The sequence below is a fragment of the Euprymna scolopes genome, chromosome 28, assembly GCF_053919585.1.
Source record: "Euprymna scolopes isolate OS-2025 chromosome 28, ASM5391958v1, whole genome shotgun sequence".
Classification (NCBI taxonomy): Eukaryota; Metazoa; Mollusca; class Cephalopoda; order Sepiida; family Sepiolidae; genus Euprymna; species Euprymna scolopes.
In genome coordinates, this window is record NC_136509.1 from 16,587,021 (window position 1) to 16,607,020 (window position 20,000).

At 26.4% G+C, this 20,000-nt stretch overlaps 1 protein-coding gene across 1 annotated transcript in view; it reads left to right on the top strand.

Annotated features, from left to right (window-relative positions):
• Positions 1-20,000, top strand: part of LOC145249495 (A disintegrin and metalloproteinase with thrombospondin motifs 6-like) — a 733,443-nt gene that overhangs the window by 582,346 nt on the left and 131,097 nt on the right. Inside the window, exons 21-22 of the mRNA XM_080111103.1 lie at positions 7,255-8,157; positions 12,180-12,368. Of these exons, the coding sequence (XP_079967229.1) occupies positions 7,255-8,157; positions 12,180-12,368 (1,092 nt within the window). The remainder of the gene's footprint in view (positions 1-7,254; positions 8,158-12,179; positions 12,369-20,000) is intronic.

Here is a 20,000-nt window from a genome sequence, read left to right on the forward strand (position 1 = left end):
ATATATATATATATATATTGTATATATATATATATTGTATATATATATATTGTATATATATATTGTATATATATATATTGTATATATATATTGTATATATATATTGTATATATATATATATATTGTATATATATATATATTGTATATATATATATATACAATATATATATATATATATATATGAAATAAAATTGAGGTGGAAGGACATGAATACTCAACGTTTCGCCCGATTTATGCGGGCTTCTTCAAGAGGGATGGTCATTGACGAGAGAGTCTGAGGATTGGGGCTATATATAATGATGGGGGAGAGCAGCGTGTTTTTCTTATGTAAATTAGATGTCATATATACATGTATATACATTTTTGAGAGAAAATAAATTATAGTAAACTAGTGTGGTGGATTACATCTAAAAGTTAAAATATCGTAGAGATTAAAAAATTGCGTCTGGAAATATAGCGGTGATAGATTAAGTAAGTAAAATGACACGAGATTACGAAGGAAGTTTTTTTTTATTAGGGATAATTGAATTTGGATAAAATAGCGTAGTAACCTAAAAGATGGCGTCTAAAAATAAGAATAGGAGGTGATAAAATGGAGTCTAAAAATAGATAATGATAAAATAAAATACAGTAAATAAGTAAAATAAAAATAATAAAATGAAGTGAAATTACGAATTTCGCATGTGATATATGACCGTCTTCCTGTTCATCACCGCCTAGAAATCCTGATGATGTCCCCTGAAATACGGACGAAACGTTGAGTTTATTTTTGTTTTTTACTCTTTTAGGTGTTATTTATTATTCATATCATTATTACTATTATTTATTGTATTATTATGTATTGTTTATTATTTATATTATTACAATTACTTATTTTATTATTACTATTATTTTTTATTATTTATATTATTATTACTATTATTTATTTTATTATGTATTTTTTATTATTTATATTATTACTATCACTTATTTTATTATTACTATTAATTTTAATTATTTATATTATTATTACTATTATTTATTTTATTATGTATTGTTTATTATTTATATTATTACAATTACTTATTTTATTATTACTATTAATTTTTATTATTTATATTATTATTACTATTATTTATTTTATTATGTATTTTTTATTATTTATATTATTACAATTACTTATTTTATTATTACTATAAATTTTTATAATTTATATCATTATTACTATTATTTAATTTATTATGTATTTTTTATTATTTATATTATTATTACTATTATTTATTTTATTATGTATTTTTTATTATTTATATTATTACTATCACTTATTTTATTATTACTAATAATTTTTATTATTTATATTATTATTACTATTATTTATTTTATTATGTATTTTTTATTATTTATATTATTACTATCACTTATTTTATTATTACTATTAATTTTTATTATTTATATCATTATCACTATTATTTATTGTATTATTTTGTATTGTTTATTATTTATATTATTACAACTACTTATTTTATTATTACTAATATTTTTTATTATTTATATTATTATTACTATTATTTATTTTATTATGTATTGTTTATTATTTATATTATAACAACTACTTATTTTATTATTACTATTATTTTTTATTATTTATATTATTATTACTATTATTTATTTTATTATGTATTTTTTATTATTTATATTATTACAATTACTTATTTTATTATTACTATTAATGTTTATTATTTATATTATTATTACTTATTTATTTTATTATGTATTGTTTATTATTTATATTATTACAATTACTTATTTTATTGTTACTATTAATTTTTATTATTTATATCATTATTACTATTATTTATTGTATTATTATTTATTGTTTATTATTTATATTATTACAATTACTTATTTTATTATTACTATTATTTTTTATTATTTATATTATTATTACTATTATTTATTTTATTATGTATTTTTTATTATTTATATTATTACTATCACTTATTTTATTATTACTATTAATTTTAATTATTTATATTATTATTACTATTATTTATTTTATTATGTATTGTTTATTATTTATATATTTTTACAATTACTTATTTTATTATTACTATTAATTTTTATTATTTATATCATTATTACTATTATTTAATTTATTATGTATTATTTATTATTTATATTATTACTATCACTTATTTTATTATTACTATTAATTTTTATTATTTATATTATTATTACTATTATTTATTTTATTATGTATTTTTTATTATTTACATTATTACAATTACTTATTTTATTATTACTATTAATTTTTATTATTTGTATTATTATTACTATTATTTATTTTATTATGTATTTTTTATTATTTATATTATTACAATTACTTATTTTATTATTACTATTAATTTTTATTATTTATATCATTATTACTATTATTTATTTTATTATGTATTTTTTATTATTTATATTATTACTATCACTTATTTTATTATTACTATAAATTTTTATTATTTATATTATTATTACTATTATTTATTTTATTATGTATTTTTTATTATTTATATTATTATTACTATTATTTGTTTTATTATGTATTGTTTATTATTATATTATTACAATTACTTTTTTTATTATTACTATTAATTTTTATTATTTATATCATTATTACTATTATTTAATTTATTATGTATTTTTTATTATTTATATTATTACAATTACTTATTTTATTATTATTATTAATTTTTATTATTTATATTATTATTACTATTATTTATTTTATTATGTATTTTTTATTATTTATATTATTACAATTACTTATTTTATTATTATTATTAATTTTTATTATTTATATTATTATTACTATTATTTATTTTATTATGTATTGTTTATTATTTGTATTATTACAATTACTTATTTTATTATTACTATTAATTTTTATTATTTATATTATTATTACTATTATTTATTTTATTATGTATTGTTTATTATTTGTATTATTACTATCACTTATTTTATTATTACTATTAATTTTTATTATTTATATTATTATTACTATTATTTATTTTATTATGTATTGTTTATTATTTATGTTATTACAATTACTTATTTTATTATTACTATTAATTTTTATTATTTATATCATTATTACTATTATTTATTTTATTATGTATTTTTTATTATTTATATTATTAAAATTACTTATTTTATTATTACTATTAATTTTTATTATTTATATCATTATTACTATTATTTATTGTATTATTATGTATTGTTTATTATTTATATTATTACAATTACTTATTTTATTATTACTATTCATTTTTATTATTTATATCATTATTACTATTATTTAATTTATTATGTATTTTTTATTATTTATATAATTACAATTACTTATTTTATTATTACTATTAATTTTAATTATTTATATTATTATTACTATTATTTATTTTATTATGTATTGTTTATTATTTATATTATTACAATTACCTATTATATTGTTACTATTAATTTTTATTATTTATATCATTATTACTATTATTTATTGTATTATTATGTATTGTTTATTATTTATATTATTACAATTACTTATTTTATTATTACTATTAATTTTTATTATTTATATTATTATTACTATTATTTATTTTATTATGTATTTTGTATTATTTATATTATTACAATTACTTATTTTATTATTACTATTAATTTTTATTATTTATATCATTATTACTATTATTTATTTTATAATGTATTTTTTATTATTTATATTATTACAATTACTTATTTTATTATTACTATTCATTTTTATTATTTATATTATTATTACTTATTTATTTTATTATGTATTGTTTATTATTTATATTATTACAATTACTTATTTTATTATTACTATTAATTTTTATTATTTATATTATTATTAATATTATTTATTTTATTATGTATTTTTTATTATTTATATTATTACAATTATTTATTTTATTATTACTATTAATTTTTATTATTTATATCATTATTACTATTATTTATTTTATAATGTATTTTTTATTATTTATATTATTACAATTACTTATTTTATTATTACTATTAATTTTTATGATTTATATTATTATTACTTATTTATTTTATTATGTATTGTTTATTTTTTATATTATTACAATTACTTATTTTATTATTACTATAATTTTTATTTTTTGTATTATTATTACTATTATTTATTTTATTATGTATTTATTATTATTATTATATGTACAATTACTTATTTTATTATTACTGTTAATTTTTATTATTTATATCATTATTACTATTATTTAATTTATTATGTACTTTTTATTATTTGTATTATTACTATCACTTATTTTATTATTACTATTAATTTTTATTATTTATATTATTATTACTATTATTTATTTTATTATGTATTGTTTTTTATTTATATTATTACAATTACTTATTTTATTATTACTATTAATTTTTATTATTTATATCATTATTACTATTATTTAATTTATTATGTATTTTTTTAATATTATTTCTATCACTTATTCTATTATTACTATTAATTTTTATTATTTATATTATTATTACTATTATTTTTTTTATTATGTATTTTTTATTATTTATATTATTACAATTACTTATTTTATTATTACTATTAATTTTTATTATTTATATTATTGTTACTATTATTTTATTATGTATTGTTTATTATTTATATTATTACAATTATTATTTTATTATTACTATTAATTTTTATTATTTATATTATTATTAATATTATTTATTTTATTATGTATTTTTTATTATTTATATTATTACAATTACTTATTTTATTATTACTAATAATGTTTATTATTTATATTATTATTACTATTATTTATTTTATTATGTATTGTTTATTATTTATATTATTACAATTAATATTTTATTATTACTATTAATTTTTATTATTTATATCATTATTACTATTATTTATTTTATTATGTATTGTTTATTATTTATATTATTACTATAACTTTTTTATTATGACTATTAATTTCTATTATATCATTATTACTATTATTTATTGTATTATTATTTATTGTTTATTTTTTATATTATTACAATTACTTATTTTATTATAACTATTAATTTTTATTATTTATATTATTATTACTATTATTAATTTTATTATGTATTTTTTATTATTTATATTATTACTATCACTTATTTTATTATTACTATTAATTTTTATTATTTATATTATTATTACTATTATTTATTTTATTCTGTATTGTGTATTATTTATATTATTACAATTACTTGTTTTATTGTTACTATTAATTTTTGTTATTTATATCATTATTACTATTATTTATTGTATTATTATGTATTGTTTATTATTTATATTATTACAATTACTTATTTTATTATTACTATTATTTTTTATTATTTATATTATTATTACTATTATTTATTTTATTATGTATTTTTTATTATTTATATAATTACAATTACTTATTTTATGATTACTATTAATTTTTATTATTTATATTATTATTACTATTATTTATTTTATTATGTATTGTTTATTATTTATATTATTACAATTACTTATTTTATTGTTACTATTAATTTTTATTATTTATATCATTATTACTATGATTTATTGTATTATTATGTATTGTTTATTATTTATATTGTTACAATTACTTATTTTATTATTACTATTATTTTTTATTATTTATATTATTATTACTATTATTTAATTTATTATGTATTTTTTATTATTTAGTTTATTATTATCACTCATTTTATTATTACTATTAATTTTTATTAGTGATATTATTATTACTATTATTTATTGTATTATGTATTTTTTATTATTTATATTATTAAAATTACTTATTTTATTATTACTATTAAGTTTTATTATTTATATCATTATTACTATTATTTATTTTATAATGTATTTTTATAATTTAGATTATTACAATTACTTATTTTATTATTACTATTAATTTTTATTTTTTGTATCATTATTACTATTATTTAATTTATTATGTATTTTTTATTATTTATATTATTACTATCACTTATTTTATTATTACTATTAATTTTTATTATTTATATTATTATTACTATTATTTATTTTATTATGTATTTTTTATTATTTATATTATTACAATTACTTATTTTATTATTACTATTAATTTTTATTATTTATATCATTATTACTATTATTTAATGTATTATGTATTTTTTATTATTTATATTATTACAATTACTTATTTTATTATTACTATTAATTTTTATTATTTATATTATTGTTACTATTATTTATTTTATTATGTATTGTTTATTATTTATATTATTACAATTATTTTTTTATTATTACTATTAATTTTTATTATTTATATTATTATTACTATTATTTTTTTTATTATGTATTTTTTATTATTTATATTATTACAATTACTTATTTTATTATTACTATTAATTTTTATTATTTATATCATTATTACTATTATTTTATTTATTATGTATTTTTTATTATTTATATTATTACAATTACTTATTTCATTATTACTATTATGTTTTATTATTTATATTATTATTACAATTGTTTCACTTATTATTACTCTTATTTTTTTTATTATTTATATCATTATTACTATTATTTTATTATTATGTATTTTTTATCAGTTATATTATTACTATTATTTCTTATTATTTATTTCATTATTACTATTATTTATTTCATTTATTACTCTGATTTATTTTTTATTATTTATATCCTTATTACTATTATTTTTTATTAGTATTAGTTTTTCTTATTTATATCATTATTACTATTGCTTATTTTTATTATTACTTATATCATTATTACTATTATTTATTTGTTTTATTAATCTTATTTATTTTTTTATTATTTATATCATTATTCATATTTTTATTTATTATTTATATCATTATTACTATTTATTTTATTATTAGTAGTAGCATTATTTATATTATTTATATTAATTCTATCATTATTTATTCATATTATTATTATTATATGTATATTATTTATAGTTTTACTATTAATATTTATTTATATATTTTTATCATATATTTATATTATTTTTTTGCATATTACTATTATCATTATAATTTATCTATATAATTATTTTAATAATTATTTACGTATATTAATAGTATTGTTTACACCTAGATGTAACAATACAGGAAAAGAAAAAAATCCTCCAATTTAATCTAATTTTTAAACGACTTTTACATTTTTTTTTGTATTTGCAGTGCACTATGAGCTGTGGGGGCGGTGTAAAATATCGTAGAGTGATCTGTGTCGGGAGTAAATATTGTGAGCTCGAGTCAAAGCCCAGCTTAGATCAGAGCTGTAATCTGCAACCATGTGCAACACCCTCACCTTCTTCCACGGACAGTACTCCTGTGACTTCACCCAGCAAAACAACAATGACACTACCAACAACAACTACACTATCAACAACAACAACTACACTATCGACAACAACAACTACACTACCAACAACAACAACTACACCATCAACAACAACTACTACACTACCAACAACAAAACCAACCACAACTACACTCCTAACCACAAAACCAACCACAACTACACTCCTAACCACAAAACCAACCACAACTACACTCCTAACCACAAAACCAACCACAACTACACTCCTAACCACAAAAGCTCTTCCAACAGTGTTAACAACAATACCACCACCAACAACAGCAACAGCAACAACTGCATACACAAGTACAACAGGTCATCAAACTTCATTGACCTCACCACAACCCACGAACAGTGTAAACAAAGATGGACGCCAAAATATAAATACGGACAAGCACAGGTCGGATAAGACGGTGCACAGCAATGCCCACCCAAACCACAGCAGTGATGTAAGTGGCATATACAATGGCCGGTCGGTTGTTGATGATAAGCGACACAGGAATAATTGGTTGTGGAGGAAGACAGTGAAAGCAGATGAAAGGACAGTGCAGAGACGCGTCAATAGACCAAATCAACCTGGTGTTGATCAGCAGAGCACAACCGACCACAAGCCGGTAGCAACCAGCATGTTCCAAGAGGGCACACTTGGAAATGAGAGGCCATCAAAGAAGAAACAGTCGATTCTAATCAGATTCCAATGGACGAGCCGGAACTGGACGCAGGTAAGCTGTTACTGTGATGAATGGTTTCCAGGGGAGGGAGGGGGTCATCTTGGCAGACGTGGTGCATATTTTTTTTTAAAGCTAGTGAGTATAGAGATTCGATTGGAAAGATAATTACAATATTTATATTTGCTAGCAGGCCCTGTGGAAATTCCATGGTGTGTTCTATATCAATCTCTATTACTGTAAAATATTATTTTTCTTTAGAAATAATTGACTGTCAGGGAAAGCTAATGGTTACAGATCAGGCTGTCCGAAGACACTGGTTTGCTGACTTAAAATGCACCAAACATTAATGTTTTATTTATTTTGCAAAACATGAGTTTTGCAAAATAAAAAGAAATAATATTCCTCTACAAAACAACCAAATAAAACATCATGAATAAATCTATATATAAAAGTGAAATTGTCTGTGTGTGTGTTTTTGTGTGTGTACATTTCCCTACCAAACTACTCTGTCAATTTTCAGTCTATAGACTCAAGATTTGACATAAGGAGTACTGAGATTTAGAAAAATCTTTTTAATCGGTTTTCGGACGGCAATTTGGCTACCAAGGGGTCAAAGTTCAAAAATGATTTGACCTTTGCGGTCTCTAGCAAACTAATCAGCCAATTTTGGGTCTAAACATTTGGAATTTTACATAAAGGGTATTCAGATATGCAAATAACTTTTTAATCAGTTTTGGGCGAAAATCTGGCTGCCAACAGGTCAAAGTTGAAAGAGTTGACCTTTGCAGACTCTACCAAACTCCTCTGCCAATTTTGGGTCTAAACACTTGAAATTTTAGATGTAGATTACCTGGACACGAGCCACATAGAGTTATGAACAGTATATAGGGCAAGAACAAAGCTGGGCTGGAATGCTAGAATATATATATATACATATATATATATATATATATATATATATATATATATATATATATATATATATATATATGAGTATAGCTACATTCCAAGTAAATAAATATTTGAACATATAAAAATATGTGAAACATGAAACTTTTACCAAAATTACTGGATTCGGCATTAAAACACCTGAAAAGGGTTGATATGCCATAAAAAAAAAAACTAAACAAATCCTCAACTCTCACTGGGTAGAATTGACTTTCACGCATGATCATACTGTAGACACTAATAAACTCTGACTTTGCTCAACAGCACTAGCACTCTGCTGACGTTGATTTTTTTGTTTTTTTATTTTTTTTTTTTTTTGTACTGCCATAAATGACCCAAAAAGGGTTGATATGCCGTAAAACGAGAAACCCGCACTGTCAGGGTAAATAATATCAAGGAAAACTCTGACTTTCTTCTGCCATAAAAATAATTTTCGTTATCAGTTAAATATTCTTTAAATAAACAAATCCAATTGATATCTCCTTTATTTCTTTATTTAAAATTGTAATAATTTGTTTTTAGATTTTATCGTTATTTTCATGACCAGTGCTCGTCTGAGCTCCAATCTTTGCCCCCCCCCCTCTGGCCTGACTTTCATGAAAACTCTCGTCTAGTTGAAACCACTATCAATAATTTCCCATACTCTTTATCTGTGGCTAAACCTAAACGTAAATTCCATGAACAAAGTTTCTTTCTCAGAACTGCACGCCTGTGGATCAATATTCCGTTTTACTGCTTTCCAACTGACTATAACATGGTTGTCTTCAAGTCCAATGTAAACAAGTTCTTGATGAGTCATCTCTTTTAGTAATCCAATTTACCAAATTTCCAATAATAACGATTACTATAACATTTTCCCATTGACTACTGTACATTCATTAACCCTTATCTTCGAGTAGCCTCCGGGCCTTGATAAGTGGTGAGCCGTTTGTAAAAATACAAATAAACAAAAAAAAAAATTTTATATTCTGTTTTTTTTTTTTTTTTACTGTAAATTTAGTTTTGGGGGACAGGAAAACAGAAACACTCAGCAAATATGAGTCTATAAACATTTTTTTTTTAAATTAAATTTTCACCCCAAACAAGGCACATTGCCACTTTGGTGTAGAGGCTACTATCATGGACATGAACTACTGGAATACTATGTAGGGAGTTGAGCAGCAAGATGTCGGTTCACATTACACTTGAACTTCTGCATGTCAGTAAAGTTGGGGAAGCAGGGACCCGGAAGGGAATTCCAAAGTCTAGCGGTTCTGGAGAAGAAACTACTGGAGTAGAAAGCTCTCTTACATCTAGGGATCTCTACTGTGTAGGGGTGGGATTTAGCTGCTTGTCGGGTTTGTTGAGGGTATTTACGTTGTGGGGGGCACAAGTGCTTGCAGTTTGTCAGAGCATTCACCATTAAAATACTTGTAGAACAGGCAGAGGGATGCAACATTTTGTCGGTGGGACAGAGGCTGAAGCTAAGATGACAATTCAGGACCTATCAGGTTGGCGAATCTCTTTAGGACCTTTTCTAGGAGCGAGAGACTAGTAGACTAGTAGCAGATGCACCAACTCAAATATGACAACAATACTCCATACATGGGCGAATGGTGGCTCTATAGAGGTACACGATACTTTCAGGCATTAGTAGCTTTCTAGCATGGTAGAGAGGGCCTACCTTCCTCGCAGCGGTCCTGACAATGCTCTCAATGTAATTGTTCCAACTCATGTTTCCTGTGAACGTTAGGCCGAGGAGTTTAAAAGAAGTACTTTCAGTTAATGAATCTTTGACCATTGCTATTGGTGGTAGAGAAGGTTTCTTGTAATTATTGAAGGAAACAAGTTTAGTCTTGGCAGCATTGAATGTGACCATCCATATTTGTCCCCATTCCACTACAGATTGGAGGTCATCCTCTAGTGTTTCTGCCATTTCCCTAGATATGTATTCATTTGTTTTCCTGTCGTGTCTGTTATAGAGCGTGGTGTCATCAGCATAGATACCCATCTCACAGACAATTTTGTCAGGGAGATAATTTATGAATATTAAGAATAATAAAGGTCCAAGGATAGACCCTTGAGGCACTCCTGCATTTATATCATATTGTTTAGATGTACAACCGTCGTGGACAACCTGAATTTTTCTCTTATCTAAGAAGGATTTAATTATGTTAAGTATTCGTCGAGTAATACCATATGATCTGATTTTCCTGAGAAAACCTTCATGCCATACCCTGTCAAAAGCCTTAGATATATCTAGAGCTACCGTTCTACCGTCCCCTGTTTTGTCCAGTGAATGGTATATACGTTCACAGATTACAGTTAGGATATCTGATGTGGAAGGGGCTGGCCTAAATCCATATTGTTGGTTGGTAAGAAGTTTAGCATCTGTTAGGTGATGGACTATAGCTTGATTAATTATGGATTCCAATATTTTGGTGAAAAGTGGGAGGAGGCTAATGGGGCGATAATTTAATGGGTCAGTTCTTTTGCCAGAATTTTTTAAAACTGGTGCCACAGAAGCAGTTTTCCAGCAGTTCGGAAAGCAAAGTTTCATTAAGGCATTTGTTGTAAAGTTTAGAGAGAACTGGAGCTACTTCAGCTGAGTATTTTTTTAATAGCACAGCTGGGATGAGATCAAGCCCACATGCTTTTGAAGTGTCAAGGTTTTTTATGATAGCATGCACCTGAGAAGGGGTGTTTTTCAGATCGTCTAGCGTGGCGTCTGTCCGCAAAGGAAAGTCAGGGAGGGGGTGGTTTAGAGGGTCCAGTGTGGAGTTGGAGGTAAACCGACTGGCGAGCATGTACGCCTTCTCGGTTGTTGAGCAAACAACCTCATGATTGTTGGTTAGTGAGGGAATTGTTGATTACCCATTATTTACTTTTCTATAAAAATAGTGTCTATTATATTTGAAATATAGAATTGACCCAAATGAGATAATTAATAAGTATTAATAAATACTCAGAAAGTAATATTTTGCTGCATAATTCAATACAAATAATAAAATTATAAAAGACAATCTTTTATTTGCTCCTTTAGTGTAGAACCCTTTGGCAGACAATATTTTTCTTTTTGTTGCCCTGTTTTTTTCGAATGTTCCCATATTTTGTTAGTAATAAAAATACTTTATTTTGTGTTGCAGTGTGAAATAATCCATCCCTACCAATCATGCGGCGATGGTAACCAAACACGAGTCGTCTACTGCATGGATGTTTTCTCCCCCTATAAATCCCCCGTTCACAGTGTCTGGTGCAATTTGACAATGAAACCGCAAGAAAAACGAAAGTGTAGGATACCATGCCTGAAATGGATGACGTCAAATTGGTCATCGGTAAGTAAGCATTTTTATATTAAATAAAAATCACAAGTTAAAAAAAATATGTATTTTTACAGTGGTCGTGCCTCATCCACTATAGCAAGCATGTCTAACATGCAGCCTGCAGATCGCAAGTGACCCATCGTAGACACACTTGCAGTCCACACAAATTATCTTTCTTTATCCCACAACTCATTGGCAGGAATTTGATACGTTTTGACATATCAGAAGCAAGAGCAGATAATTTTCAGTCAAGTCTTATAAAAAAAAAGAAAAAAATATTTAAGCTAAATAATAATTTAGCTTAAATATTTTTTTCTTTTTTTTTTGTATGGGTGCATCTAACTATTAGAAATAATTAAAGTTTCCTTATTCTAATGTGTAGTTTTCACGTTTTTAAATGATATTTTTTATCGTATGAGTGCTACCATCCTTTATTTAAAACTAGCCTGGATGCCTGACGTTGCCCGACGTTGCCCGGGTGTTTGGAAGTGTGTCTTGAGCAAAAAAAAAAAAAAAAAAAATGGTGGTAGGCACAAGCAGGCTCGAACCCATACTGTGATGAAAGAAAAGAATGTGAAAAAAAAAACATGACGTCTTTGCCGCTTCGTCTATCACCAAACCGGAAGTGACGTAGGTTTCAATTAAGGCTAGTCAATTGAAAAAAAGCAATGACTTTCTAAATTATCAGTGAAAAAAGTGACCCCTCTCTGTAGAAAACTGCCCAGTTGAGGGTGAAGGAATTAATGCTTTTGGTCAATTTTTTCGATATTTGTCATCTGAATGGCCGAGCTTCAAAATGATACTGATCTCATGAAAATCCGTCGCATCTGTTGAAAGTTTTAGGTATACATACGTATATACATACATACATACATACATACATACATTAAAAAGGCACTTGAGATGTATGTTATAGCCTAGCAGGGGTACTCGGCGTTGCCCGGGTGTTTGGAGGTATGTGTTGGTGGGGGGGGGGTAGATCAAAACAACCCTGTTAAAAAGAAAAAATCGTTGGCCGGGTGTTTGGAGGTGTAAAAGAAAAAAAAGTTTTAGTAGAAAAGTAGGCTTGAACCCTGACCCTTTGACACGGAGGTAGAAAGGAAATGGAAAAAATCCCTGCGACCTAATCATCTCGACCACGGGACCAGATGAATTGACAAGTGCGTTAAGTTGACGTTTATAAAGTAAAATTAGCAGGTGCGAGAAAGTCGCCTGATGTTTGACCTAGTTTTTGCGCTGGAAACCAGTTTCTGTTTTCCCCGCTATGCGGCGATCAAAAAATCGAAAATAGCTTGTAAAAGTCGGGTAAATTAATGATAGCTGCGACCCGAGTTCCTTAGTCGTAGATATTATTATTTAGACAGCATATAAAAGGTTTTAAGAAGGAGCGAGCCAACCGAGAATCACGGCCAAAAAAGCCTTTTGTAGACATACAGAAAAAGCCAACACACATACATACATACATACATACATTTTCGCTTTTATATATATAGATAGTTCATCAGCACTAAAAATACCTGAGTCATTTTCATTAATATTTCTCCATTTATTTAAATTATAGTTTTTGAATGAATGTAATGCGAATTATTCGCATAAAAAGTTTTTCAAGTGCTAAATAATATCAACAATTGTTCCTTTTTGACCTGAAATAGAAACAGGAGAAATACAGTTACTTCATGGGTGACTGAACATGTCGAACACTCTTCAGGTGGATGGTGAGACAAACATCTTGATTGGCATCAGCAGTTTTACACTGATTAAACTTTGATTTAAGAGGAAGATTTAATTAAGTAGTTGCTTATATTGGACTTGAAAACGACTATGTTATAGTCAGTTGGGAAGCAGCCCTGTGCTATTATGTTTCACAGACAGATTGTTCGTGGAAAGAAACTCAGCTCATGGAGATTTCGTTTAGCTCCAAGAACAAGGAAGAAAAAAACTTATTCACAATGGTTGTAACTATACGAGTTTTTGCTTAAAATGTTTTACATGTTCTGAGGCAAATAAACGCAAACGTTGTTGACGCGAAAATTTAATTCAAACACAAAATTATGTACTCACTAAATGTTTTCATACAAGTCATTCTCAGTGATTGCTTACTGGCAAGAACAAGTGGAGTCTAAGCGATCACAAATATCTCCAATTTCCAACACTCTCCACCTCATTCAATAACCATTCCAAATCATTTTATTTTATCGCAACAGCCATTTACCATGAGTTTCTCACTGTTAAGAGCCATGGGCTTTCTCTGGAATTCGAGAAAATCAAACCTCCCCCAAAGTTTTAAGGTACTATGTACTTTTTCAGTGGAGGTTTGGTTTGTGTTTAATCTTATAATAATAATAATAATAATAATAATTACTCATTCATACATTAAGCGTTTTCACACAAGTCATTATTAGTGATTGCCCACTGCCAATAACCACTGAACCCACTGCCAGTAGTGTTTCCTGGAAGCTGAATGACAACAAGTCTCCTCAGATTTCTAGTACTCTTCCCCTCTTTTAATAACTGTTCCAAATAATTTTGCATTGTTGCAACAGCCGTTTACAATTGATTTCTTATTAGCAACGGCCTTTGTATTTGGTCTTCCCTGAAATTTGAGCAGTAATAACTATCTCTAATGTTCTACTACACAGTGTACTCTTCAGGTAGAGGTCTGGATGGTGCCCTTCCTCCTGTTTGTTCATCCTTCTCATCTCAATCATTTTGTGTAGCATCAGCTGAGATTGGTGCTAGCAGAGAGATAACCATATTCAACCATCATTTCTTTATTTTTATAGTGCCGATCCACTGTTGATTATTATATTGTACCAATTATATGCTAATGATATCACAAGTTTAAACAAAAATCATGACTTGGATGCCATCAGCTAGAATCGAAACCAAAACGTTTAGCTCTTCAGTGTTATTCACTGCCATGTAGGCTAAATCCCCATGCATATCAAAACTTTAGAAATCAACTGACTCAAACATATAAATGTATATTTACGCATGCGTAGAGGATAACTTTAAATCAACTTATGTTTGCCAAGTTCTAACTTTTCAATTTTAACCCTTCAACAGCTATTGTTCCTAAAAACCAAATCTAATTTGTTCCACAGGTCTGACTAGCCCATATATATCAAGTCTATAGACCAAGAATTAGGAGTAGTTTGGTAAAGACCATCTTGGTCACACACAGACAAGGTCACTTATATATATATATATATATATATATATATATATATATATATATATATATTAGCCATCCACATACAGTACTGTTTTGCTGTTTCACAGCTCATCAGTGCGGGTAGACGAGCAACTACCTTAAGCCAGGATCGAAACCCGATCGCCCAAACGACAGTCGGAGCTTCTAACCATTGCGCCATAGGCTACTACTATGCAGGCAGTGAATTAACAATGTTTTGACATTGTCCAAATACCTAAGCTCAATTTTTTTTACACAAAGAGCATCATATATATATATATGATGATGATCGCAACGTCTTGTCAGACGAGTGCCACTCCCTCAGACATTTAGAGTCCATGAGCTCAAAAATGACTTCCATCGCCACAGGACCATTTTTATAGACCAATGCATGAGAGAGTATCTATACACAGATGATGTTACAGAGTCTTAGTTTTGTACGACAGCTAAGTCTCGCTCTCAGTTCAAAATGTTGAAATCCAGCAACAAGCAAGAGCAAGATAGCCAGCAACAAGTTAAACTGCAGACCAGCTTAATGTGGGTACTGGTCTCCCGCTTTATGGTTTTTTAAATCGGAGATTTGCTTCTCCTAGAAAGATTGCTTTCACCACGGCTTACGGGAGCCCTCTCCACCCCAACACACACATACATACACACAACCACACACAGTGCTAGTTGGCCGTTGACCCCGCAAAAGGGTTTATTCGCCTTTTGGAAGGTCTTGTTCTTAATCCTTCAGGGAGACTAGCCACCCTCCTCACCAAACAAGTCTGGTGGCGGAACTAGTTTAGTCACCGGTGACCCGACCATGAGGCAGGTAGTACTGGGTTACATGGTACCAGTAGCATATGACATGACCTGACAGATAGATATATATAGATAGATAGATAGATACTTTTATTGTTTTTTTGTAAATATTTCTAGAGTAATGTTTTTCCAGGATAGACAATAATATAATATAAATAGTACAATACCAAATATACTACATTTGTCTGATGTTCAATGATATTCAGGGCATATAGTAGTGATGGGACGATTCTAATATTTTTCCCAATTCTGATACAATTACCGATCCCGGTTCTTAATGAACCTCTAAACATTTGTTGTATTTTTTTTCTGATTACCATAAAAACACACTTGCCTAATGCGCAAATATTTTCCTACACGTAAAAAATATACTTGTGGGGGAACGATCTATTGATTTTAGCTTTACAGGTGGTTTAAAATCAATAAATATTTATTATTCAATCATTATTACCAGCAATGGAAGATTTTGATATAAACAAAATCAAATAAAAAAGGCAATTAAAAGAATCGTTTTGGCATCGGAAAACTAGGACAATTTTTCTGATACCGATTCCGATACTGTCACATATTCCGATTTTTCTGATTCCCAATTCCGATTAATCGTCCCAACACTAATATATATATAAATATATATATGTGTGTGTGTGTTTGTGTGTGTGTGTGTGTGTTATTTGTAGAAGAAAACGATTTACAGATCACATGCGAACATTTATCGATTCTAGCCAGAATGAGAAGGACTTTAGGATTTTTCCTTTTTCACTCGCATATGGTCTGTAATCGTTTTTCTTCTACATTTTTCCTACGAAATCCTGATGATGGCCCCTGAAATAGGGACGAAACGTTGATTACTATTTTATTAATTCTTGGTTTTCCTTCTCAAATAACATAACGCCAACCATCGCTTGTATTTTTATTTTATTTTTACTCATATATATATAAGTTCATTTCACAATTTTTGAAAACACATTTGCTTTTATTTTCTCATAAGCGTATATGTTACATATCTGTTTCGTCAGCAATCTTCAATAAACTGCAAAAATATGTTATCACTGTATTTTTCAATGCAGTAAACTTTTCAGACAATTCTAAGGAGAAGAAAAAAATATTCAAACACATTTTTTACATGTCATAAACTGTCAAAATCCGATGTCGAGAATGTAATTCTCATTGTTGGTCAGGTGTCCATCTTTTTTTTTTATTTATTTATTTGTTTATTTATTCATACATTATATATATATATATATATATATATATATATATATATATATATATATATATATATATATATATTTGTTTACTGTTTTAGGGGAATGAATTCCAACAATGTGCTCGATTACAAAAAAAAATTGTACAGAAGGTCAGAAAAAACATTAGTACCGTCGGTTTCAAGAAACAACATGGCTGACGAGAGCCTAACATTATTTACGATTTACCATTAACTTGTCCCCCTTATGTTAGGCTAGAAACCGACGGTATCAATGTTTTTCTGGAAAATAAAAAAGAAGATGTTTATTATCTTCAAAGGCCTCACTTATCCTCTCCCCGCTTATAACCCCCACCCCTGCTACATTCTAACTTTGTAAACGAAATAAGAAAATGTTTTTGTTTGAAATATCAGTTCTCGACCATAATTCTTGGCCTGAAGACGTAATCCCCCAACGCAGGTAATTATAGAAACATGTATGCACATATGTAGCCATCAATGTTTGTATAAATAAATTTAATATACCTGCTCTGTTCACTCATTGAGCACTCTTTGGTAGACACATGTTGTTTCATTGGATGTACTTCTAGGAAACTAAACTGTACTGGCTATATATATATATATATATATATATATATATATATATATATATATATATATATATATGTAAAGGAAAATTCTGTGAGTTTGCGCATTAATGTCTGTCTGTTCCTTGTGCAAGTGGTATGGTGAAAGACTTAGTGGAAACTGAATTAATTTGGCCGACAATAATAAAAACAGTCAGAAATAATTTCTGTTCTTCTATTTATATTGAATCATCATTATTTATCTTTCATTTCTAACCGTGACGCGCGCGACAATCTTATGTCGTCCGTGATCACTTGATCAACCAATCCAGCTACTTAGAAACGAATTTAGTTTATGAATAGAAAACACGAAGGAATTTTGACAGACTTGACTTTCCCAAGACTTGTCACTAAACCGCTGGATCTTCCATAGAGGTTCGTTCTGCTGCTGGGTAGTTTGTATAGGGAAAAAGAGAATTATTTTCGACTAACATGGTTACCCAGCGTTGCCCAGAAGTATAAACAAACAAAAAATAAATAGGACCGTTATGTGTGTACCATTTTTCTTTTGAAACCTCTTTCTCCCTCCCTCTCTCTCTCTCTCTCTCTCTCTCTCTCTCTGTGTGTGTGTGGGTGTGTGTATATATATATATATATATATATATATATATATATATATATATATATATATATATAACGTTTTTTTTTATTAAGTATCCCTTCCGTACATTTTACAGACCTGTTTCATTTACTCAAAAACAATCAATATTTTTATGTCAATATTAAATTTTTCTTTACATATACTCATCAGAAAAAAAAATTAAATGAATCACACAGAATAAAATCACAATGCGTTTGTTTATGTAGCCAGCATAGAACATATATATTATCCCCGCTCTGTTTATTTCTATCTGCTTCCCCTCCGATTTTTCTTCATCTTTCTGTCACCCACTCTCTCACTTTCTCTGGTAACTAGAAAATGATTGTTGACAAATTACTACATAATAACATCAAAAGATTGATAAGCATGCTAACCACCCCCTACTAATTGCATATTGTATACGTGTTAACTTGCCTCCTCATGAAGAAAAATTAAAAACAAGATCGGTTTTTAATATGGCAAAAATTCAGCTCCACGAAATGGCGCCATCTAGATTGGAACAAAAATATTTTTTTTTAAATCTAGAAAGATTTCTCCTTTACTGACAGGACAGAATAGAGAAAGAGTCGCATCAGAACAGATACTACACTTTGCTCCTAAACAAAATTCTGATTACTCCCCTCACACCAAAAAAATGAATATTTAACTACAATGTGCATATGACTTGGGTACCATCAGCTAGAATCGAAAACAAAACATAAAGCTATCTCGTCTTAGTCGTTATCATTTGGACTACTGTCAGATGGATAAGTAAATGTAAAAATTTAACTGACATAGACATGTAAATGTATATTTGTGCATGCGTAGAATAGCACTTTAAGTAGACTTACATCTGCGAAGTTTCAATGATTTAAATGTTCACTCCTTAGCAGCTATTTATACCGGCTAAATACCTAATCTAATCATTTTCCATAAATTCGAATTTACTATGTATGAAGTTTCAAGTCTGTAGATAAAAAATTGACAGAGGAGTTTGGTAGAGACCTGTCCTCAAACAGACAGCATTACTTTCATACATATATATATATATATATATATATATATATATATATATATAGAGAGAGAGAGAGAGAGAGAGAGAGGAAATAAAGCCGAAAAAAATATATATACACCAACTATTTTAACTAATTGTGCGCAAAAATTCAATAAACACTAAGCCCAAACATAGAATGCAATGACCCAACGGGTCAAAACAAAACAGGGCATAGGAAGG